Here is a 26,692-nt window from a genome sequence, read left to right on the forward strand (position 1 = left end):
GTAATCTAAAAAAAACTACTAAATAAAGAAAAGAGACTTGAATGTATTAACATTGCTATCGCAGCCCCGGAAGAAAGAATAATTAAACGAGTGTTGTTGAAGGATCTCCCAAAGGAAATAGACTTTTGATGATAACTTATTCAGCCCATAGCGATTAATAATATTACTGTAACACAGCATTCCAGTCCCTGATAGTACGATTGAGAAAAGAAAAATTTTCCAGTGTCCGTCTTCTGTCCCTCAATTTATATGAGTGGTCGTTCCTAGAAGAGTAATTTAGCGGCTGCAACCTTTTTTTATTTCTCTCCAGGCAGGCTCACCTCTGTATGTTTTGGACATTGCACATAATCGAATTCGCGTTCTCCTGTCAGTGAATGTGTGCCATTTTAATGGTGAATTATTACGACAACGCTTGAGAGCCCATTTTTGAATCTTTTCCAATGTCTTAATATGTTCTACGAGTAATTTGTAAGCATCCCAACATGCAGCACGCCATAACGAAACAGTTTTTAAGTAATTTAGTTGAACTTGCACAGAAACGTTCGGATTAACTCTCACTATTAATACAATTAATAAGAACCGCGCTTATCCATGGATATCGGGACGCACTATTTCTGAGATCGCCCTCTTATATCAGTAATGTTTGCACAGCAACAACAGCAATACTAATACCGGTAATAATAATAATAATAATAATAATAATAATAATAATAATAATAATAATAATAATAATAATAATAACCATCATCATCATCATCGTCATAAATTCCACAATACTTTTCTAGGTAAGTATTTATAATTATTTCCGCACACTTCATCTTATTATCCACTGCAAATACGAATTAAAAAAAAAACGACGCAACTTCCAACAAATCCAGCCTCCGCTCCGTCATCCTTCGCAAAATAAGGAAGTCTTTCGTATTATTATTCATTACCTCTGATTGAGGTTATGGCTGATATGTACATCTATTTTCAGGCAGTATATTTCACTTGACGATATGTGTCAGAGAAAGAACAATTGTTTGTATGCATCTGAAGTCTGATCAGTGTAATATAAAGCTAGTCAGCAATGTATGCAATGGAGAGGGGAAAGAAACTGACCCCCTATCCCATTATTTCCTGGCCTAGTTGCCTCATGAGTAATGCATTATTGGTGCCACTTGTCAGGTTCAAACCTGTTCTCGGACAGTTGACTGAACAACAACTCTAAATAATTAGGAATTATCAGTCTACAAAAATGGCTGTCTATTCACACTATGAACAAACAATGCTGGATAAAGGAACGTGAACATAATTATTCAGAATACTGCTGAACATTAAATACCACTTGTATGGAGTCTGAACCATTGGAAGTGAGTTTATGATGATTTTTTTTTCATATTGTAAAAATTTGAAGTGATTTCTCTCCACTAATCTGTTTCTAATAAAATAAGCAAATGAATACACACATATAGATATATAGATAAATTGAATAAATAGAATAAAAAACTAAATTAAATTATTAAATAAAATAAACAGATTAAAGGAATAAATTAGCAAATAAATAAATAAATAAATAAATAAATAAATAAAAAATAAATAAATAAAAAAAAATAAATAAAAAATAAACAAATAAATAGTATGTAAAAAGAAAACAGATAAACAGATATGTCAGTAGGAAGAAAGAAAAGTAGGAAAACAGGTAGGTATATAAGCAGAAAGACAAACAGATACATAATTACATGACTTCATAAATTATATATACAATATATACATTATAGGCAGGGTTAAAGCTAGAAAATAAATAATTGTAGCAAAAATGCAGAAATGAAAAATTATATTTGTGCAATATTACAGTATAATTAATTGTGCAGAAAGATAAAATTAATAAAGTACGCACAAAAAAAAGTTATGTAATTTGTTTCTTGGAGTTATATTACTTTCAGTTCATCTTATCACATTCTAGATATACGTATGTAAGTAAATCATTAGACATAGGCCTAGGTATGATTAGAATCAATTACTGCTGAATTTACTTCACATTAAAATACGTTATTTTATGGGCACACTAAACATTGAAATTCTTGCAAATCAAGCTTTCAGGTATAACTCTCTGTAAAGTTGATTTGAATAATTTCTAGGGAAAAGTTATTCCGGGACCGGGCATCGAACCCGGGACCTTTAGTTAAACGTACAAACGCTCTACCAACTGAGCTACCCGGGAACTCAACTGGACACCGATCCAATTTATCCCTCTATATCCACAGACCTCAAAGGGGCTGACAACCGTCAAACAACCAACAATGAGTGCACACTAACTCTGTGTGACTTGAATTGTGGTTTTCTGTTAACGAACAGTGACGTGTATTATGCAAATCAAGCTTTCAGGTATAACTCCCTGTAAAGTTGATTTGAATAATTTAGAGGGAAAAATGGTTCCGGGGCCGGGTATCGAACCCGGGAAGTTTGGTTAAACGTACCAATGTTGATATGTTTAACCAAAGGTCCCGGGTTCGATGCCCGGCCCCGGAACAATTTTTCCCTCGAAATTATTCATTGAAATTCTTTATTAGTAGGTCCTTCAAGATTTATTGTTAACAGAGTGCTAACTCTTTTTACTGAAAAGCAGTTTCTAATTTCAGTTTTTACAAGATTCATGCAACTGAAACCTCGCTCACAATTTGCAGTATGCGATGGAATTATATAAATCAATTACAAGAAATTGCTCATTTAACTTACATGAATTGCAATAACTATTTCAAACCAATTCCTGAACATATATTGCTCAATACCTTTTTGAATATTTCCCATACCATTAGCAGTTCATTTTAATTCAAATTAGTTGAAAGACATCTCTGATTTCATTTTCTCCACTGCCATCTTCGTTTTTGAAGTCCAATGTGGTCGTTGCATTTTTGCACATTTACATTCAAAGTTTGTTGCATTTTTATAAGTCGAGTAGCAAAATGCGATAAATGCGATTAAACCACAGTTTAGTATATACAGTCACGAAGCTCAATACGCAATAAATATGCATCCATAGATAGTTGCTAACCACTAGGATCGCTACTATCGCCTTATTACAGACAATGCGAAATAGTACCTGCACAGTCTATTGTTCCTAGCACCCTCAAAACTCAAGCTTCGTGATTGTATATACTAGACTGTGATTAAACTCTGATTATAGGTAAAAAGGCGACGCGTAATATTTGATTCTGAAACATTTTATCTGTAAAAGTATCTATTGTTATATTTTTGGAGACGTCTGTAACACGCGAATAGCTGGGTGAATGTCTTCACAACGTAAACAACACAGCACGAAGTCTGGTACCCACACAGTGCGAAATGAACTTAGTTATGGTCTTCGTGCTTGTTGAGTAAATTTATTCGTGAATACTGTATTAACAATATTAGTAATAATTCAGATGAGAAGACTGTACACGGAATGGTAGTCAGATGGCACGCCAAGAACCTCTTCACAGACTAGAAATGTGAACCAAATTTAATTAAAAGGGAAGGTATAAGAAAACTATCCCTCTACATCAGTAACATTCACGAAGTAGGCTACGTAATTGTTCTCGTGGTGCCAAGTGAACTGTGTGATCATCTCATTTTGAATAACTGAACCGACTAGAGTACAGTACTCTGTGCTGCTGTGTAAAGTGCATCAATCACGCAGAATACTTCATTGTGCAGTTTGTATCAACTGCAACGACTAATTAAGCAATTTCAAAGTACTTCTCCAACCGGTTCATTTGATTATATGGAGCAGGTGGACAGAAGTATGAAGTCAAGCCTACGCACGCCTCACTGGTGAAGTGCCTAGTTGTCAACTAATTTTATCTGCACTTAATAATCGTGCTATACAAACTGGGACTTTCACTGGGTGATGAAATTCTGGAAGGCAATTCTATTGTAGAGAATATGAATGTTACAATCAGTCGTGACGCACAAGACTCTTCAACAGCAACAGCAGTAGTAGTAGTAGTAGTAATAGTAGTAGCAGTACCTAATAGTAGTAGTAATAGTAGTAGCAGTATTAGCAAAATAGTAGTAGCAGTACCTAGAAGTAATAGTAGTAGTAGTAGTAGTAGTAGTAGTAGTAGTAGTAGTAGCAGCAATAGCAGTAGTAGTAACAGTAATAGTAGCAGCGGTAGTAGCAGTAACAGTAGCAGTAATAGTAGTAGTAGCACCAGCAGTAGTAGTAGTAGTAGTAGTAGTAGTAGTAGTAGCAGTAACAGTAGTAGTAGTAGTAGTACTAATAGTAGCAGTAGCAGCAATAGTATCAGTAGTAGTAGAAGCAGTAATAGTAGCAGTAGTAATAGCAATAGTGGTGGCAGTAATAGTAGAAGTAGGAGTAATAGTATCAGTAGTAGTAGTAGTAGCTGCAGTGGTAGTAGTAGCAATAACTGTAGTGGTAGTACTAACAGTAGCAGTAGCAGTAATAGTATCACTAGTACTGGCAGTAGTAGTAGTAGTAGTAGTTGTTGAAGCAGTAATAGTAGCAGTAATAATGGCAGGAGTAACAGTATCAGTAGTAGTAGCAGCAGCAATAGTAATAGCAGTACCTAATAGTAGTACTACTACTAGTAGTAGTAATAATAGTAGTGGCAGTACCTAATAGTAGTAGTAGTAGTAGTAGTAGTAATAGTAGTAGCAGTAGTAGCAGCGATAGTAGTAACAGTAATAGTAGTAGCAGTAGTAATAGTACTAGCAGTAAGAGTAGTAGTAGTAGTACTGACCATGATGTACTAAAGTTTGTAGTTAAGTGTAACGCAAATGTAAATCTAAATAGTATGATATTAAGTAGATGTTTTACAGAGCTGGGTAAACAACATTTTTCAAATTCATTGAGAAGTATAGATTGGTCTAACATCTTAGATAAAAATAAGTATTCCGCGGAAACAAATTTTGAATTATTTTTTAAAACTTTTTTACAGGAGTTTGACATAAGTTTCCCTGTCGCAAAGAGGTCTATGAAATCGTGCACTTTATTAGGCTATAAAGGTAAAAGTTGGTATTCCCCTAAATTACATGCTATGAAAGATAAATTAATGTTACTACAAGATATGTGTAAAAAAAACTTGTGTGATAACAAATTAGTCAAAGATTATCAGGTTTCCTATAGGAAAGAGATACAGGCTGAGAAACAAAAAGCTAATGAAATGTTTATAAATAAAGCTGATAATAAATGTATGGCAGCTTGGTCAATAATAAATTCTATAGCTCAAAAAGGTGAAAACGAAAATAAGAGTTGTGGGGATCTGCATCCAAATGTTTTAAATGATTATTTTACAAAATCAATAGGTAAAATCATCTCCAGTATACCTACATCATTAGAAGAAGTATTAAATAGTCTTCATCAGTCAAACCTTCGAGTTAATGTCAATTTCACCTTAAGTGAGGTATCTTGTGAACAGGTCTTTAAAGCCATTTGTAAGTTAAATGATACTAAGAGTAAAGATTATTATGAGGTATCAGCCAACCTTGTAAAATCAGTCGCTAATAGTATAGTTATGCCATTGACTTACTGTATTAATTTGTGTATACTACATGGTGTATTTCCAAATATGTTAAAAATAGCAAAAGTTATACCAATATACAAGAAGGGTGACATTACATTGCCTAGTAGTTATCCTCCTATCTCCTTAGTCCCAATATTTAGTAAAATCTTTGAAATCTTGATAAAAGATCAATTCTATAGTTATCTTGAAACTAATAACTTAATCTTAAATCAGCAGTATGGTTTCCGTACTGGAAAGAGTACAGTGGCTGCAGTAAATTCTCTTTTGGAACTGTATATTATGCATATGAAAATGGTGAAAGTACAAAGGCAATTTTTTGTGACCTTAGTAAGGCATTTGATTGTGTTAATCATAAGATCCTGTTGGCAAAACTTGAGTACTATGGTGCGAATGGAAAAGAAATTAAACTGTTTAAATCGTATCTTGAAGAAAGATTTCAAATTGTTTCTGTTAATGGTGTACAATCTGAATCAACACACGTTTTAGCGGGGGTTCCTCAGGGCTCCATTTTGGGTCATTTACTGTTTATAGTTATGTTAAATGATTTTGGACAATTTGTAAACTGTAATTCTAAAGTTATTTTGTATGCAGATGATACAACTTTCCTAAATGTTAATAGGTCACTTGATAGTCTTACAGAACAAACAGAAAGCACATTGCATCAGTGTAAAGTTTGGTTTCATAAAAATGGTTTTTTTATCAATGATGAAAAAACACAAATGCTGACATTTACTAAAAAAGATATTAGTGAGGGTAACCAAGAGGATATTAAACTGTTAGGTTTCCTCATAGATAGACATCTATCTTGGAAATCACATATTAGGTATGTATGCATTAAGTTATCTTCTGTAACCTATTTGTTAAAAAAATTGATAAACATTATTAGTTTTGAATATGTTCGAAATGCATACTTTGCCTTTTTTCAATGTGTATTCAGATATGGACTTATTTTGTGGGGAAATTCTAGTGATATTACAGACATTTTATTAATTCAAAAGAAAGTTATTAGAATACTGACAGCTTCAAAAATTAGAACACACTGTAGACCTCTGTTCATACAGACAGGTATTCAGACCGTCATAAATCTGTACATATATGATGTTCTAGTGTTTATGAAAGAACATTTGCAAGATTTTAATATGAGAAGTGAGGTACACAATCATACAACGAGGAATAGGCAATTATTAGATTATCCACTTTGTAGACTTAGTGTGACAAAAAAATACTATAAATTGATTGGAATCAAATTATTTAATAAGCTCCCTATAAACATTCAACTTCTTCCTGTTCAAATTTATAAAACAAAATTGTACAGTTGGTTAATTAAAAACCCACTTTACTCATTAAATGAGTTCTTTGAAATTGACATACATTTTTAAACAATACAGTTTTAAAAGTTTTAAATGTTATGGTTGTTGTTTCTTAATTTTTTTTACTAATGAGATTTTAAATGAAACCTAGTGGTAAATCAATTTACATTTAAATTTCAATGTATTAATGAACAGAGCAAATTGCACTACCTTATGTTGCATTTTTAAAGTTTATTATTAGCCTCTGTTTGTAGTATTCTTAATTAGTTATTAAACATATGACAATTAGTACTTGATACTGTCTTTTATCTAGTAAATATAGTACTTTTAATTTTATATTATGTAATTTGATAAATATCTACATTGTTTTTATAATTAAATTTTTATTTTGTATATCTATGAAATGTATTGCAGTAAGATTGTAACATTTGACAATGTCTGTAGTGAAGTTTTTCATTCAATGACAATAAAGATTATTATTATTATTATTATTATTATTATTATTATTATTATTATTATTATTATTATTATTATTACTAATAGCAGCAATAGTAGTAATAGTATCAGTAGTAGTAGCAGTAGTAGAAGCAATAATAGTAGCAGTAGTAGTGGCAGTAATAGTAGCACTAGGAGTAATAGTATCATTAGTTATGCTATGTTTTATTTAACGACGCTCACAACTACAGAGGTTATATCAGCGTCGCCGGATGTGCCGGAATTTTGTCCCGCAGGAGTTCTTTTACATGCCAGTAAATCTACTGACATGAGCCTGTCGCATTTAAGCACACTTAAATGCCATCGATCTGGCCCGGGATCGAACCCGCAACCTTGGGCATAGAAGGCCAGCGCTATACGAACTCGCCAACCAGGTCGACTAGTATCATTAGTAGTAGTAATAGTAGTAGTAGTAGTAGTAGCAGCAGTACTTCGTAGCAGTAGTAGTAGTAGCAGAAGCAGAATTTTATTTAACGATGCTTTCAAAGGCAGAGGTTTTTCAGAATTCAATTTAAACGTGGATAAGAAATGAGCGACAATTTTTGGCTGAAGCTTTTATCACTTTCTCCTTTTACTTGCATAAAATCAATCTCCGCTTTACTTTCCTCCCAAAAAGAGGCATGTTAAATATTTGTTATCGCTCTTTAAAAATCCATCGACTTCAGTGGGGTTTGAACCCACGAATAACTTTTAAAAAGTACTAATTTAGACAGCCATCCCTAAAAGTAGATATTTTAACACTAGACAAGCGTGTTAAAAATGTGCCATTATAGGGTAGCGTGCGAAAAGTACTTTTAACGGTACCTAGTCTGCAATGTATATTAATACTAGTTTCAAGTGTTCGCGCCAATCGTCAATTCTATTTCACCAGATGTCACACGTCAGCAATCGGAACCGATCAAAAAAGCGGTTTAAGCAATGACAGACCTATTTTTACAATACGACTCGACTGTTGTTTCTTAACAAACGTAACGTACACAACTTAATTATTTGAACAACTATTAAGTTAATAGCTATATGAAACAATTAAGAATTAAGTGCAATTATAAAACATTAGAGGAAGCCGGATTGAACCGAAGACCTCTCGATCTATTGTAGAGTGCTCTAATACTGAGCTACGCCTTTGTCTGCTTTTAATATGATAAATTTTCATTATTATAGTGAGGAAGAATACAGCAGTAGAGAAATCGAAGGAAATATTGTCACTATACCAGCACGAATGAACGGTAGGCTATGTAAAAAGAAATTAGCGTATATGTGAGTACTTTTCCCCTTTCTTTCCCTGCTAATTTTAAATTTCGACATGCAACAAACTTGACTATGATGGAACAATGACAGCGTTTTTTACTCAACCCGAAGTTCGCGGAGTCAAATCCGACGAAGGGCTGTAGAATTTTCAGTGCGGAAAAATCTTAAGCAATGGTCCTCCGTGAGGGTATTTAATCTGTGGGTCCCGATTCTGAAATTTCATGCTCGAACCTGAAGCCTGAAGCCAAAATTTAACGGACTTCACAGGTAGTTCGTTACTTGATGATGACCTGTCCCTGTCATATTGTCGCGGTACTAGCTTTAAATAACATTAGATCAACATAGCTGAAAAGGAAAAATAATTACGTGAGTGGTTTGAAGGTGTAATAATTTAATAAATTTAATATTATTAGAATTAGAATTAGCCACGAAATCCCGTGAAGGCAAGGGCCTTCTGACTATGCAGGGTGGCTTGTCAAGCAGTTCCCGGTTAGCCACTCCGGGAATGATGGTCACTTTTGTAATGTGATAGCTGAGGGGTCCACTGTTCACTACTCACTGTTTGGGTTGCAAGTCACTTTGTGATGAGCTTCCATTGTTGTCGGTCTTTCGCTGTTCTTGACCATAGATGGCCGAATCTTGATTCAGTTCGTCTGCCCATCTTGTCTTCTGTTTTCCAACGTTGGGTTTGCCAATCCTTGGGTCCCATGTCGTAAGGATGTGTGTCCACCGGTTCTCGTTGAGTCGCATCACGTGTCCTGCCCATTTCTTCTTCAGCTTGTCGGCCGTCTCAGCTGAGTCTTTGAGGTGTGTTTGGCTCCTTATGTCTTCGTTACGTAGTCTGTGTCTGAATGTGATGTTCAGTATCTTCCTCTCCATTTTTCGTTGACACTTTCTCAGCATGTCCCGCTCTCTTTCCGTTAGAGAACATGTCTGTGCTCCGTATAGGAGAACTGGAAGGATGAAGCTGATCATGACTCCACTTCGTAATTTTAAATTGTAAGTCTTGTCTGTCAGAATGACATTTCCGATTCTTCTCTGAATCTCGTTCTGTCGTCTGTTGTGAAAGGACATTAGTTAGCCGAGGTATATGTATTGAGTCACGCAGTCTAGTTGTCTGCTACCTAATGTGATTGGTATTTTGGAGTTGTTAGTCATAACTTTTGTTTTCTGTGGGTTTAGTTGTAGTCCTACTTCCGTGCTGAGGTTCTGCAGCTCCACTATCAATATAATAGGCTATTAAAATGTGTCGCTATTGGTAGTTCCGTAAGACACATGCAGTGTTGTGTTGATTTTTGAAATTGTAGTTTTCATAACAGAGGAGAAGGTGTTTATCGTGCAACATTATTTTCGGTCATACGGAGTAGAACGTTAGAATGGGCTAAATTTGATTGAGGTTAAAAAACAGTATCAGGATCCATATGCAATATATGTTTTCAGATGAAAGCCATATTCATCTTGATGGCAACATCAACCGACAAGGAACTTGTTTGTTAGGGTCTGAACGGCCTGATATCGTTATGCAGAAACCACTGCACAGTGCGCGGGTTACGATTTGGTGCGCCGTGTACGGTCATGGAATATTGGACTCTTATTTCGTCGAGGATGCTGCACAGAATCCAAAAACAGTAAACCAGATACTCTAAAGAAACCTCATTATTACCCATTCGTGCGGGATTTGCGCCGTTTTTACGCGACAGAAACTTACCCCTCCAACGACAATGTATGCAGCAAGATGGAGCTACTGCTCACACCGTGACGGAGTCCCTTGCCCTTCTGCAACGACACTTTAGAGATCGCCTAATTTCTCGTGGAACTTCACTCTCGTACCCTTCCTGCTCCCCGCATCTCACGGCCCCAGATAGCTACATACAGGTTATGTTGAAAGAAACAGTCTTCAAGATAGTTGACCCACCTACAAATATTCCCGAATTACGCGAGAAGATAACGTCATTTTTTGTGTCATTACAGCAACCTTTGTTCAACACGTTCAATAATCTTCAGAAACGTTATGAACAATGTGTGCACGTGATGGTACACATTTTGAACACATGCTGTACTAACGGAATTAAATAACATTTCAGTGTTGTTTGATTTGCTGTATATTGTATAAGCATGGATCAATATATGGGTATAATATGATGCGAAACTGCGGTCAGCACCATCTGACGGAAGAGGGTTCAAATAAGGTGATCAGCGCCCGACGTCTTAGGTGGTGAACATTAGAACTACGTGTTGGGTAGATTACTTAGAGTTCTCTTTATCCGTTCGTTTGAGACGAACAGACGATGCTCGAGAAGACAAGATTCAGCCAGAAACTTGCTAATGAGTGGACATAAAGTGATACTAAGTATGTGTATACGCAGTGTATGTTAAACAGTGATGTTTATGGACGTTGTAAAAATAGTGTTGTTGAATGTATTGTAAAGTAATAGTAATATAATAAATTGAACTAAGTAAATTTTGCAGACTTTTCTATTGCGCTGTACACTAAATACCCAAAGAATACAATCCCAATTATTTAACCTTTTGCTTTATTTCCTGTCTCCGTTTGGTTATATTTTAATTGGGTGGTTTAAAATAGATAGTCTCTTTTATCTTCCTGTTGGCTCCGGTAAAAATTTTCAGTGGAAGATGGTGTGAGAAATAAAGATGTAAATGTTTTATTTTAAATTGGGTTAGTTTGAGGATGAGGATCAGGGAGGGAATACTTTCTGCATAGTTTATCATTTTCGTCACCAGGTGCGCTGCTAAATGCATGGAGTAATTAGTTTTTGTTTTCGCTACATGGTCCGCAGCTAGATGTAATAAGTTCTCCACCGTCCAACAGATGGCAGCAAGATCAGTTTCTACATTAGTGCCTCTGGCAAGTGTTACGGGAAACTCAGTAAGTTTCGCATCCTATTATATATTCATCCATAGTATAACTCTCAGGCTGCAGTGTAAGCCTTCGGATCTCCACCTCAGTACAAGGAAAAAAAGTCAATATATAAGTCAGTCAGTAAGACATATAAACGGCCGGTAAGTAACTTCGGGCTCCAAGAACCATTTCCATGAAGGAGTAATAAAGCACAATGAACCTCCGGATGCAGTGTTAGCCTTCAGGCCTAACCGAATAAAGAAAAATTTATTTATTTATTTATTCTGGTGTAGTTAAGGCCATCAGGCCTTCACTTCCACATCACCAGAAATACAAATGCAATAATAAAAATAAAGAAGAAAAATCATACTATAAACAAAGTAAAGCACACGAAAATTTACACAGGTTGCAGTCACACAAACTTTAGATGAGTACTAGGTAAGTAGGTAAGTAAATATGAAGTCAAACATATTGTCAAACTGATGGTGAACGCATCCACCACCCAAAGTCGATGTATGTAAGTAATTCAGTCACGCAGCCTATAAATCAGTTACTGATTAATTCACTCCAAGGTTTATGTTAAAACTCAGTTCCTCCTCCAAGAAAATCAAAACTAATTTGTTCTAAATTTGGGTTTCATAGAAACCGTTAAAATCATCATGAAACAGCGAGCATTGATATCAGGATTGCCAACTCACCGGTGACGATGAGCTGCACGTCGAGGTCGGCGCGCCACTGGTCCAGCTCTGCGGGGTCGCGCTCCACCACACAGCGGTACTCGCCCGCCTCCTGGTACAACACTCTGTCCAGCGTCAAGTCAGGGCCCGGCCCCACGGGCTGCAGGCGCCCTCCTGTCCCCACGCGGCTCCAGCAGCCACCCACAGTGGCCGCGGGGCACTGCAGTTGCACAGCACCCCCCAGGGCCACCTCCACCTGGCGCCCATCTGATGTGGAGTCCCCATCGGGGCCCGGGTCTTGTGTCACTTCCGGTCCTTCTTCATCTGAAATAATGAATAAAGATATATATGATACATACATACATACATACATACATACATACATACATACATACAAGTCGACCTGGTTGGCAAGTTGGTATAGCGCTGGCCTTCTATGCCCAAGGTTGCGGGTTCGATCCCGGGCCAGGTCGATGGCATTTAAGTGTGCTTAAATGCGACAGGCTCATGTCAGTAGATTTACTGGCATGTAAAAGAACTCCTGCGGGACAAAATTCCGGCACATCCGGCGACGCTGATATAACCTCTGCAGTTGCGAGCGTCGTTAAATAAACCATAACATAACACACACACACACATACATACATACATACATACATACATACATACATACATACATACATAGGGTAACTCAGTCTAAATCGAGTCAGAATCGTGTCAATTTCAAAACCCTGTCTCCATATTCAAGCGTAAACCAGTTCAAGCAAGTGCTACCATATACTGGTCTGGAAGAGAACTTCCTGTACACGTTGAGTGCCATTGATGCTAGCTGGTGTGTGTATTCTTTGTGTTGACAATAAAATAATAGAGAATATAAAGGTGAGTTAAGAGTATTTTATACATTTTAAATAATGCTTTACGGTTCCTTTATTATTTTACAACAACTATTGCAGAGAATTTGTGCGATTAACTTTCAATATTAAGTTTAAGCTTTTTAGAAGAGATTATGGCTATTAACGCCTTCGTCGAAGCAGTATTCAGTACTACCAACCTCTAGCGCAAAAAAGTTCTAAATTTGGGTTAAATAGGGTCAGTAATATCGGACAAATAGGGTCAACATGTTTCAAATCAGTCCACTCTAAGTATTTATTTTCAATTCTTTGTGACAGATGGTTATATGTAAGAGGAAAACAAATTCGTGGACTGAGAACGACATGCAGAAGGCTATTAAAGCATTTCGCGAGGGAAGAAGCCAACGTCATGCTGCTGAGTTATTAGGAGTTTCTCATTCATGTCTGCAACGACGTCAACCACTTCAAAAGTAAAGGCCATCAAACTACGTTTACTCCAGAACAAGAAAATGAACTTTGAATTTTGAAACTGTAAGCATGTAACTTAGGCATGTGGTTTTGGACTACACTGCAACACAGTTCGTTGGTGCAGAAAAGAAAACAGTGTTTGTTTGTGAAATGTGTAAAGTGTTAACTTAAATCAATTCAACATTGATTTTAACGTTCCGTGCAGGTATATAGAGGAAAAATTGTGACCCGATTTGTCCTAAACACTGACCCCCATTTATCCTTATACAGAAGGGTAGAAAGGGTCACTGCAGTGAAATATTTCAGTTCATGTACAGACAGTTAGTTTAGAGTAAAAAAAAAAAAAAAAAAAACATTTTTGGGGAAGTAGTACTTACATGTGTCTGTAACTAATGATATGTTATGAGTGTGATGTATTATGAAATTAACAATAAAATTAAGGATGTTACTTTTTGACCCCATTTACCCTTGGTTACATACATACATACATACATACATACATACATACATACGGTATGTATGAGAGATTTCATATCAATTACATCTATGTAAAGTGGACCTCACAATTTTGTATCCGGTGTCACTATTAGATTCATTACAGATATACCTGTTTTTTAGACGTTCTTACAAATTACATCCATACTCCATACTTAGCTTATAGGAATGGGATGGGTGTGGCAGAAAGGAGAGAATAACAGGAGGAATGTATGACGTAATGTGAAGAGGCGTTTAATTGATATCGAGAGGCAAGAGATCGAGCTCCAATGTTAGGAAAAATCCTCACTACATCTACAATCAGAGATCATGCTTAACTGGGAGAGGTGTGAATACATAAATTCTTGTAACAAGGACAGTAGAGCAGGTTTAGCGTGGCTAAGATTGGGGGCATGGAAGGGTAATAAAATTGTCAACGAAGAAGGGGAGCGTCTTTGTACCCTTTGCAAAGAAAAGGATTCCTATATGCATATTTGATTACTGTGTGTTGAATTGGAACTTGTACGGAGAAAATATTTACCACCCTCGATGCTAAGTCAGAGTAGGAGTTCGCTTGCATGTCTTGACCTCATGGAGAATAGAGAATGGGAACAAAAGACTGGATTGTTCCTCTTGAAGGCGAGAAAGAGTAGAGCTGCAGCTGTTGAAGTCTGCGACGCGAACTGAGGAAGGGATAATAGTATCCACCCAACTGTACACTTTTAGGTCTTTTAGGTTAAGATATATTATATAATGTATTTTATTGTGCCATTTCCGTTTTAATATGTGTGTTCTTGTAGAGAGTAGTTGGATGTAATCATAGGTGGGGGGGGGGGAACCTACAAAGGAGAACTTGTTTCGGGTACAAAGCACGAATGGTCAGAAGACCCGTGCATTGGATTAGACAAAATTATGATAATATAAAATTTGTATGTATAATATTACTCAATAAATCCATCTATCTATCTACATTTTCTTATTACTCTATCCTTCTCATTTCCCCCCTTTTTCTTCGGTTTTCTTGAGTTTTACACAATTCTCTAGAAAAAATCAATTTGCTGTCCGGTTTTATTTGTAACGTGCAATGCATGTCTGTAGGATCCTTCCTCCCCCCACATTAATGCAACATTTTTCTTATTATATTATATTAGTATTACAATGGGTCTATTTGCGTTTTCGTCCTCTTGTAACTGAACGACAAGGTTTGCACTGAATTGCTTACTGTCCAGGTCCTTCACAATATTTTACTTAATATTTATTCGTTGGGGCATACTGTTTCCGCTGCATGACGTAGACTAGTAGTCACAACCCTATGTGAACGTAACTTTTTTTTTTTTTTTGCGTTCCGAAACCGCCAGCCCTGCTCATAATTAACAAGTCCCATTACTGTATCTGTGATTATCTCATTGTTTCTAATCCTTAATCAGTCCTTCTTCCTGATTAATGGAGTCTGCTGAAGCATATACTGTCCGTCCGAGTGGTTATGTCGCAGGGTCATCGAAACCGAGGAATTCACATGAAAGTTACTTAACGGGACCTTCTAAGTTATTTTAAACAGTTGTATGATATTACGTAATGTCCAATACCGAACAGCAAATCGACGGGCTAATTCAAAAGGGAAGCAACTCATAACTTAAAGCTTTGAGAAATCCGAATTTTAAGGCTTCATGTTGCTGTGTAAAATCCAATTAACGCACTCTAATCTGAAACTTATAATATAGCCTACATATATAAAACATCATTAATAGAATTTGGAGTAATTTCAACGATGATTTGATTTTTCACAGCAACAAGAAGCTCTAAAATGCAGGTTTCTCGATATGCTAACACTTGAGAACTTGTCACCTCCTGTGCCGTATTTTATATGGAATCAATTACTTATACAGAAAGATGGAAAATTGAGGTTTAGACATGGTCCGTTATCGGAGTCTTGATTAAGAAATAGTGCAGCATTTTTTGAGCTCTCTTGTCATTGTGATGACGAAGAAGTTGAACTGGGATAAAGTTCTCAAGTTTTAGCATATGGAGATCGACAGCAGGGATCAATAGTTGGTAGATGCCGCTAGTACAAGTAGTTGGTCTGTAGCCTTTGACTGGGATCCTATACACATAATACACAATTCAGTTCTTTGGATTAGCCAGGCGTAACAGACCTAACGGTGTGAGAAGATCTTACATGCGCGTGGTATTTCTGGAGTGGCAATCAGGGTTGGGCGAGCAAATTACCTGTACGTATTTTACGTGAAATTTACATGTAAAGTACGTAATGTATAAAACTTTTATACACGGAGTAATAAACTAACACTTGTTGTTTTTGACAATCTAAACATCAATTACTTCATCCCTTTTAAGTCCTGGTAAGAAAAATGCCTGTTGCAGCAGAAAAAAAAATTGTGATCTTATACTGTAGTTTTCACATAGATTATAACATTGTTGATACTTACTTTCATCTAATACTTAGAAAAATAGCAATGCTTTGCTTACTTTCAGTTTGTTTGTTGAAAAAACTCATAACATTCTAACCTAATTTTTGGGGGACTTTATATATAATTTTAAAAAGCAACTAATAGTGAATAAACCTAACATTTAGCAATCACTTGTTAAATACATCTTGACAATTAAAATAAAATTAATTAAACGAAACATTTTTATTGATTTCCCGAAAGTTTTGTTTTTGTCACTTGTGGGGTTTTAAAAATAAACGATTCTAACGATAAAGACCTTTTCGTAGTGTAACAGTTTAAGGTAATTATTATGATTTGAACATAATGTGGTAAATGACTAATCATCAAAGAGTTGGGGAGCATAGCTGAATAGACGTTTTGTATGTTAGAAATTTAATAACCTTATTTTTTCAATCTACTCTTCCACTGGCATTACTATCTTTGTTGGTCGTAGGCCATGTGTACAGTTCTGTGCAGAAACCTTTCACTTCTTTCGGTATGTACTACAAAATCTTCTTAAGGTCTCCATTTTTTAACATTAATTGGTATTCTCGAGTTATAAGCTAGGTTTTTTTTGGCAATTCAGACGGTAAATTTTCATCACAAACTGGACAAAGCAAGAGCAAAAATAAAAGTTCTTGAAGGTTTTTTTTTTACGTATTTGATATTTATTACATTATTTACGCGTATTTTACTGTAATGTAAATAACCTTTTTTACGCGTAAAGTCCCAACCCTGATGACAATGCATCCTAAAATATCTCTTATCTTACCTTATCCCTCCTCCTTATGTACAGTAGTGGCAAAAAAAAAAAAAAAAAAAAAACCGGACCGACCCTTGTAGCTGATTTCAGAGCCTTGTTCACTCCAAAGCACGATAGACTGGTAACTAAGACTTTCGTGGTTCGAATCCTGCCTGGGAAGGAAACGTTTTTTTTGTTCCTAATTCAAATTTATTCCCAATACTTTTCGATTCCAGCGAAATTTTACTACTTAATTAACTTATTATTCCCAGAATATGAATTTCACCAGTTTATTTTCTAATGGCTTTCGAAATGGGCTACGTCAGCAGTCGAAACTACAACAATTTCAATAGATTACTCGCTATCTTATGAATGCGGGCCTGGCATGCGCAGTGACTCATTTCGGGGACTTGATTATTCCGTCGGTCCGGTTTTTTTTTTGCCACTACTGTACTACAAAATCTTTTTAAGGTCTCCATTTCTTTTAACATTAATTGGTAGCCTCGAGTTATGAGCTAGGTTTTTTTGGCAATTCAAACGGTAAATTTTCATCAGAAACTGAACAAAGCAAGAGCAAAAATAAAAGCTCTTGGAGGTTTTTCATTACGTATTTGACAATTATTACATTAATTACGCATTATTCACGCGTATTTTACTGTAATGTAAATAACCTTTTTTACGCGTAAAGTCCGAACCCTGGTGACAATGTATCTTAAAATATCTCTTATCTTACCTTATCCCTCCTCGTTATGTATAGTAGCGGCAAAAGAACCGGACCGACCCTTGTAGCTGATACAAAAGAACCCGGTGCTTTATATTGTGTCAAACCGTGGTAATTTCAATATGGATAATGAAGCCAGAGGTATGTAGCTACTGCTATTTAATGTAAAATACGCAGTTATCTTTGCCGAATAGAGGTAGAAATGTAATATTGATGCCAGGTGAAAATAAAACTCAAAGTTTTTTCGTCTGTAAGTTTGAGGCACTGAAGGAAACAAAAGACGGTAAGAATCGAACAAATTCAATAAATTTCATTGTTACAATTAATGATACAAGATGAATGTGTTTTGTGACTAGGAAAATTTGAATCTGTGACCCTGAAATCAGCTACAAGGGTCAGTTGGTTTTTTTTCTACTGTACATAATGAAATGTACTCGTAAATGTAGTAATTTAAATAATTTATATAATATACATAATTTCTTATGTAATAAGTTAGTTCAGTTACTTAGATTAGTAAGGCATAAATTATACACAATGTGGAACAACATTGTCCTGGTAATGAAACCTGGAGGCAGTTTCGAATCTAAGTCCAAGAACACAGTGCAAAACAAAACTTTCCTCTTAAAGGGATCAAATTAGCCAAATACTTCCAGCGTGTGTGGGTTTAAGCTTGCGGTTGGTGCTATAGCTAGTTTGTTGTTACAGGCATCTTTCTTCTTAGGTAATTATGCAGCTCGCATTTCTCAGTCAATGGTAACGAAAATGTGTACAAATTACCGTCTTAGAGAGCATGTTACACAACAAATCCACGCCTCTGTTAATAATGAGAATATAACGCGACGTTTTGTGGAAGGAGAGAACGAGCCTAGCAGGTTGCATCCGCCCATCATTAAGGAACAAGAGTACAGAACCCCCATCCAGGTTCCTGATTGGACGGAAGAAAAATCTGGAGCTCCGCGCATTATGTGGAGGAGCCACGACTGTTGTCATTACCCTAAATCCCCGACAAAAAAGTTAAACATTCTCATTCCGCAGGCAATCATTAGCTACAGGATTAGAACGCAGTCTTATAGGGCCTGTAAGATTGTTGTCCCCTTACAGATGGAGCGAGATCACTGCTCGGACGGAGATGGGTAGAGATGGCAGGGAAAAGAGGAGGGGGTGATGATGGTCCATAGGAATCCCGCATTACTGCACCCTCGCTTTCACATTCTCCTCCACTACTCTTGCATTATCATGCAGTGGTGGCTAGTGCAGAATACAAATTATCAAGTAAAGTTTAACTCACAGACTTTTTTTCTCTGTAAGTCTATTACTGTATTACGATTTGTTATGAAGAAAACTATGAAGTAGGGCTAGTGTAAAAAGGGATAATTTCAATTTTAGACATTTTAACATTTTTTTACTGATTGAATTCTCAACTTTTTACCATGTTAATATTTAGGATTTACCTTGCTTGAATAGTTTCGAAGTCTTGTGCTTCATTGTCCAAATACAATACTTCACATACAATAACAAATACTACACTCAAACCGAAGGCCTACCCATGGGATCACCCATCCCCAGCATCCTAGCCAAAATTTACATACACAACATAGAACAGACACACATTCTAAACAAAGACAAGAGCAAACACGCAGAAACATGATATACTCGCACAGATATGTAGACGACATACTAATACTAAATAAAGGAAAACAAAAAAGACAGATTGAATACCTACACAAACACATATCGTCGTTGTTCCTACAATAACTCCTATGTGCAAAATATAAAGTTTTTCAGTAGGAAGAAAAAACACGTTTATTCATCCTATGGCAGCCGTACATAGGAGACTGTGAATTCTTACATTTTCGAAAGAAAGAAATGTAGTGTATATATATATATATATATATATATATATATATATATATATATAGTAGATTGTATTATTTGCTGTATCACTATTTAAGTTATTTAATGGAGCAAAAATCTGAAAATCGATAAATATGTCACATGGAGTTATTGCAGGAACAACGACGATATACAAAATACACCCGAAACTACACTACACATTAGAAACAGGAATCAACAAATCCATACATTTCTTAGACATCACAGTAAAAATACAGACAACAAATACATGTTCAAAATATACAGGAAACTTACGACTACGGTAAAACACATAGCCAACACCTTCAATCACCTCACACAACACAAATACGAAGCTTTCAGATCCATGTTAAGCATTCCTCATGAATACCATACCAGACAAAATTACAGTTTCTTTCTAAATACTCCCAAATGCCACACAACTGCTGGATTAAAACACAGCAGAAATTTTGGACCCAAAATTTATAATGCATTAATTAGAGCTTACCCTGAGCTAAGTACACTTAACACACATAGATTTAAGAAACAAATCAGATTAATTATTTAATTGTTTAAGCTAATTGAGTTAAAATTGATACTCTAATATTCATGTAATTTTGTATTTTCTATTTGTATATAGACCTTATCATTATTACATGCTGTATGTATTTTACCAGTTATTAATGTTATTATGCTCAATGAACTCTCTTAATTTTGTGATACATTTTGTATAACTGATCTGAACTGCGCCCCAGCACGAGCTTCTGCTCTTTCGGGCTGCAATGCCTAATGTAGCTCAAATGTATAGTATAAAATAAATGAAATGAAATATAAAAGGAAGCTTAAACCGAAAAAAAATGATAACACAGACTCATCAACATTCCTATGAACCAACAAGACTATAAAGAAGAAATACACACTATCAAATACATAGCACAGGAAAATGGATACAACCCCAACATAATAGACAACATCATAAGAAAAAGCCACATAAACACAGGAAAGAAACAAATACATCGCACTAACATATGAAAACAAGAACACATACAAAAATTGGATCATCATTCAAGAAACTAAAATGTAGCATTGCATACAGAACACAGAAAACATTACAAAAACACCTTAACACACAAACAACACACACAAATAAATACAACTTAACAGGGGTTTACAAACTATCATGCAACAGTTGCAACAGTTGGACAGACTGGAAGATCATTTTAAACACGTTACAAAGAATATATCACAGCCATAACCAAACTAAACAACAATTGAATCTACGCAGAACACATCACACACTCCAACTACAGCTGCAGTAACATAGACACAAACATTCTACACAGCCAGGCAAAAATCCAGAAACTTGATACCCTAGAACAATATTAAATTTGTAAACATAGTAAAACATACACACATCACATCCTGAAGACTCAACTCAATTTCAAAACACACATCCTTTTCGACACAATCATGAACACACTCCATCACAACAGAAAACCAAAAGATAGCGTGCGATCTCCACTAGGCTTTGGACAATGAAGCATAAGACTTCGAAACTATATATATAGCTGTAAGCAGTATGGAATTAAGATAAATGCCAACAAGATAAAGACCATGGTCATAGGAAGAAAAGTAAAGAAGGTAAACTTGTGAATTCTACATGAGGCAGTAGAGCAAGTGGACAGCTTCAAATACTTGGGGTGCACAATAATAAGCAGTAACAAGAGCTGCTGACAAGAAGTCAAAAGGAGAATAGCACTGGTAAAGGAAGCTTTTAATAGTAAAATAAGCATCTTCTGAGGATCTCTGGAGAAAGAACTAAGGAAGAGACTAGTGAAGTGCTTTGTGTGGAGTGTAGCATTGTATGGGGTAGAAACATGGATATTACGACGAAGTGAAGAGAAGCGAATAGATGCATTTAAAATGTTGATATGGAGAAAGATGGAGCGTGTGAAATGGACAGAGTAAGAAATGAAGCTGTGTTGGAAAGAGTGGATGAAGAAAGAATGATGTTGAAACTGATCAGAAAGAGGAAAAGGAATTGGCTGGGTCACTGGTTGAGAAGAAACTGACTACTAAAGGATTCACTGGAAGGAATGGTGGACGGGAGAAGAGTTCGGGGCAGAAGAAGATGTCAGATGATAGACGGCATTAAGGTATAGGGATCATATGCGGAGGCAAAGAGGAAAGCAGAAAATAGGAAAGACTGGAGAAAGCTGGGTTTGCAGTGAAAGAGCTGCCCTTGGGCAGAACACTATGAATGAATATACTGACTTTCCACTGCCGGATATTTTATTCAGTAATATTCTCTACCTATATTACTACATTTGACTAAATCTAATCAAATAAACACAATTCAATGTGACTATTGTTACTGTTCTTATTTAAACCAATTAATAATAACTGAGGCAGGATGTTGTGCCCATCTTTGTATTTCGCAGATAAAATGCCGCGAACAAGTGCCTTTGCATACTGGAGTCCTTTACTACAAGGATGTATCTGGAGAACTGAAACTATTGCCCTTTTGTTCACTCTCAACCTAACAGACATTATTCGAGCTCTAACACAAATACTTAACTATGCTCAAAATCTGACAGGTGCAATAAATAGAATCAATTTCCTCAGCGATAGCCGCATCAATCAATATGCTTAAATATCGGAATAATAATGCTCTACAATAAACACCTTCTCCTCTGTTGTGAGAACTAAACTTTTATGGACAGCACATGAGCGATAATTTCAGTACTGTTTGTTTTGGTGCATAGGTACTGTATATATTATTATATCAGTACCGGTATGTTCTCCTACACTGTCTGACTGCAAATAATACACTCTCCACATATAGAAAATATCGTCCATTGTGAATTTCTTACACGGAGATATTTGATGAAATGAAATGGTGTGTAAAAGTTTGAATATGGACGTAGAAAGTTTAGTTACGATTTTATATTTGATTAACAAGTTATGGCACATGAAATACGAAACTTTCATAAATAAAATAAAAGAGCAGCTTATAGAACTTTTCTGTCAATAAAAAATATTTTACTGGTGGGAAAATACAAAAAATTGTGTTCAACGCTCTTTCAGAATAAACAAAAGAAGTGAGGAAATGTTGTTCCACTTAAATTCCCGGTTTAATAATTAGATTTTTACGTTATATGCAGGGACATCATTTTAGTTTTACTAACATTTCTAATATAAACCTGGCTATACATTTGGATCAATGGTTGAGAACCGAAAACCTTTTCTTACCCCCTTCCACGACAGACTGGCGTAAAATACAAACAAATCACTTTACTAGGTATAGGAGGGAAGAAAAGCAGTTCATCCATTTACGTAAACTAGGAAATATCACGATTTTGGGTTTAATAATTATCATTAGGTTTTTTTAATCAAAATGCAGTACAGAATTAACAATAATTGTTTTTACTCACGAACTGAGCTATCAATTCGGAATTACTTAACGAGATCCTTTTATTGAAGTTTTTTAAACAATCGTGCAATATTACGTAGACATCAATTCCTAACAGAAACCGAAATGCGACGTAAGCAAACGGACGCACAGTACTTTTTTTTTTTTTACAGGTAACTCTATAGCATCTATTAGATGCTTTATGGTTGTGCTAACAGATGGAGTTACTTGTCAGCAATGTGACGCTGAAACGTGTGTTCAGGTTACTGCCCAGCGACAGTCCTGATGTATTTTTATATTTGTGATGATTGGTTAATTAATATTAACCCGGCACACTCACATTCATACAAATTTCCAGACTCTACAGACCCAGGGAATTCTTCTTCAAAAAAAATTCACCGAGAGCCCGAGCCCGGGAATCGAACCCGAGACCTCCGGATCTGGAAGCCAGCATGCTGACCAACAGACCACGGAGTACCTGTGCGAAAATATGATTCAATATTGAAAGCTGCTTCTTCATTGCAAAACGCAACCATATTTCTGGGACACAGTATACTCATTAACTCAATATTGTTTACTATGGCCGACTTTGACTGCATATGCGGCCTTGGTTCTGTGTGAAGGACAGCTGGTACTACATTAGTATAAGGGTTGGGTTGGGAGTGAAGTAGATTAAAAAACTCAGGTATAATAAAATTGAAGTAAAAATAAAATGATGTCCCTGTATAACATCAGAAAGAAAGTGGAAACTTGCGCTGTAATCCATTACGAGATGGAAATTTTTCACACATTAATAGCATTAAATACTTCAAAAGCGTTTTCATTTAAATAAATAATTTACGTAAGCAGAGAATTTAACTCTAGAAGGTCACAGACTAAAAATATTTAACGGAAAAATGTATTACAATGACCTATAAAACAATCATAAATGTTTCCTAAAACACACAAACATTCAAACATATAGGATTGTTCGAACCCTAAAAAGTTATATTGTTTTCACAGAAACTATTGTTAAAATTGTTCCACTATTGTTACAGTGGAAAATATAAACAGAAATTCAATCTATTCATTAATCACTTAAGGTATACGTTAGAAACACAAAAAATTATGAAAAATGACATTTTTTGAAACAGTATGTTTTGGATGCAGCATTTCTTCTTCTTTCATTTGCTGGTTTGCTTATTTAATTCTGACTGGTAGTTTTGTAGATAATGGCACTTTTCTATGATAGTAACAAATGGTTACACCCCCTTTTATCTGTCAAAATGTCAGATTTTTTTTCCTGAAATACTAAGCCATTTTTACCCATTTCAAAGTACTCTGGAATTTCTAATAGTTCACAAATAACTCATAGATAGCGATAGTGCACAGTTCTAGCCCTTCCTGCCATCTATGAACAGAAATTATAAATAAAACAGCAGAAAGAAAAGTTGGTTATGTACAAGTTTCATACACGTGGTTACACAGGTTATGAGTATTATTTCCAGCTGTTTGTGCCTTTAGTTTCAGTTTAGTGTTCTCTTTGCATATTTATTTTAGTGTTAGTTATTATAGTGCGTTTAGTTTAGTGTTATTTTATAGTGCTGTGTGGCAGTGATGGCTAACAAACGTAATACAAGCAGGAAGAAGCAAAGGAAATTTTATGGGAAGAAGAAGGAAACAAATGTAACTACAGATAGACATTGTCCACCATCAAGTGAACACACAGAACATTATGGCTTTATTCTTTTTGATGTTAGATATTTAACAAAATTAATTTTACTACTGGCTTGTCCAGAATGTCTTATGGTGGGTTCAGTTTCATTATGTTTGAATAGTGGCAAGAGAAATGGTTTGGCAGTATGTGTGAAACTAGCTTGTTCAGCCTGTGGGTATAATTCTGATGAATTATTCTCAAGCCACAAAGTTTCAAAATATTTTGAAATAAACAGGAGAATTGTCTATGCGAGCCGAGAAATTGGTTGTGGCTATAGTGAACTGAACAGGTTATGTTACCTTCTGGGCTTGCCATGTGGCCTCAGTAAAAATTCTTATCAGGGTCATATCAAGCATGTAAACAAAGTGGTAACACAGCTTGCTTATGATACAATGAATGATGCTGCTAATGAAGTACGTGAAAATACTGGTAGCAATGAATGTGCAGTGTCAGTTGATGGAACGTGGCAACGGAGGGGATTTTCTTCTTTGTCGGGTGTTGTGACAGCCATGTCAGTAAAAACTGGTAAAGTTCTCGATGTGGAGGTAATGTCCAAAAGCTGCATGTCTTGCAGAATGCATGCTAAGGAAGACAAAAAATCACCTTCATATCAGACTTGGCTAGCAGACCATGTACCAGTATGCTCCTGTAACTACAAGGGATCTTCACCTAACATGGAACCTGTTGGGGCAGGTAGGCTCTTTTTGAGGTCAGTCCAAAATAGAGGATTACTTTATACTCAATATTTAGGAGATGGCGACTCAAAAGTTTCAAAACTGTATCTGAACTTGACCCATATGATGGGAAAGAGACTGTGAAATTAGAATGTGTGGGGCATTACCAAAAGCGTTTAGGCAAAGGTCTTAGGCAATTAGTTAAGACCAAAAAGATCGGTGGAAAGGGGAAACTGACTCAAGCCCTCATAGACAAACTTCAAAATTACTTTGGTATTGCCCTCAGGTCTAACACAGAAAGTGTAGAAAAAATGAAAAGAGCTATCTGGGCCTCTATGTTCCATGTCGCAGCAAATGACAGCCAGCCACTTCATGCAAAGTGTCCACTAGGTGAAGACAGTTGGTGCACTTATCAAGTGGCCAAAGCAAAAGGCATCCCTTACAAGCATGAAGGTCCTGGTATTCCCATTGCAGTGATTAGACAAATGAAACCGGTCTACGAAAGACTGACGGACGATAAAATGTTGCAGAAGTGCCTGCATGGGAAGACCCAGAACATTAACGAGTCCTTCAATGGGATGATCTGGAAAAGGTGTCCAAAAGAAACCTATGTGGGACATGCAACACTGAATTTGTGTGTAATGGATGCAGTGTGCCACTACAACCGTGGTCCTGAAGTGGAGCTGGACATCCTAAGGAAGATGGGAATTGAACCTGGACTGAACACAACTACGGGCGTATCTTCTTCGAAGGTTGTAAAGGATATAATGAAGAGAAATCAGGCTACACCAGAAGCAAGAAGCAGAAGAAGATACCTGAGAGGAAGAAAAAAAATGAAGGTGGATCGCGAGACTATTGCTGAGGGTATAACGTATGAAGCAGGAGGATTTTGACAGCCTAACTTTCAACTGCCGTTTCCCGTAAGTACAGTTTCTTGACATATTGGCTTAAGGAAAACATATCTCATCCAAGAAAAAAGATAGAGGTATGATTCTGGTATCATTTTGAAGCTTGGAATGTAATCTAGTGCATGAATCAAATAAAAATTTGATCTACATGTTCACAGTCCCATTAAAAATTTTTTTCTTCAAGGTTGCATACTTTTTTTGTCTAATATTTTACAAAATTTAAGATATTTATGGTAAATTATAGCAAAATGTTATTCAAAGTTTATTCAGGCACTAGACAAACATTTTTCCTATAAAACAGTGAAGGAATTTTGAAAATAGCTTCATTAGGAAAGAGGATATCATGTTTACCGTTTT

General features: G+C 35.9%; 1 protein-coding gene across 1 annotated transcript in view; it reads right to left on the reverse strand.

Moving 5' to 3' along the window:
• Positions 1-26,692, reverse strand: part of tei (teiresias) — a 1,182,397-nt gene that overhangs the window by 387,646 nt on the left and 768,059 nt on the right. Inside the window, exon 6 of the mRNA XM_069822616.1 lies at positions 12,116-12,418. Coding sequence (XP_069678717.1) covers positions 12,116-12,418 — 303 coding nt within the window. The remainder of the gene's footprint in view (positions 1-12,115; positions 12,419-26,692) is intronic.

The sequence above is a fragment of the Periplaneta americana genome, chromosome 3 (genome assembly GCF_040183065.1).
Source record: "Periplaneta americana isolate PAMFEO1 chromosome 3, P.americana_PAMFEO1_priV1, whole genome shotgun sequence".
Lineage (NCBI taxonomy): Eukaryota > Metazoa > Arthropoda > Insecta > Blattodea > Blattidae > Periplaneta > Periplaneta americana.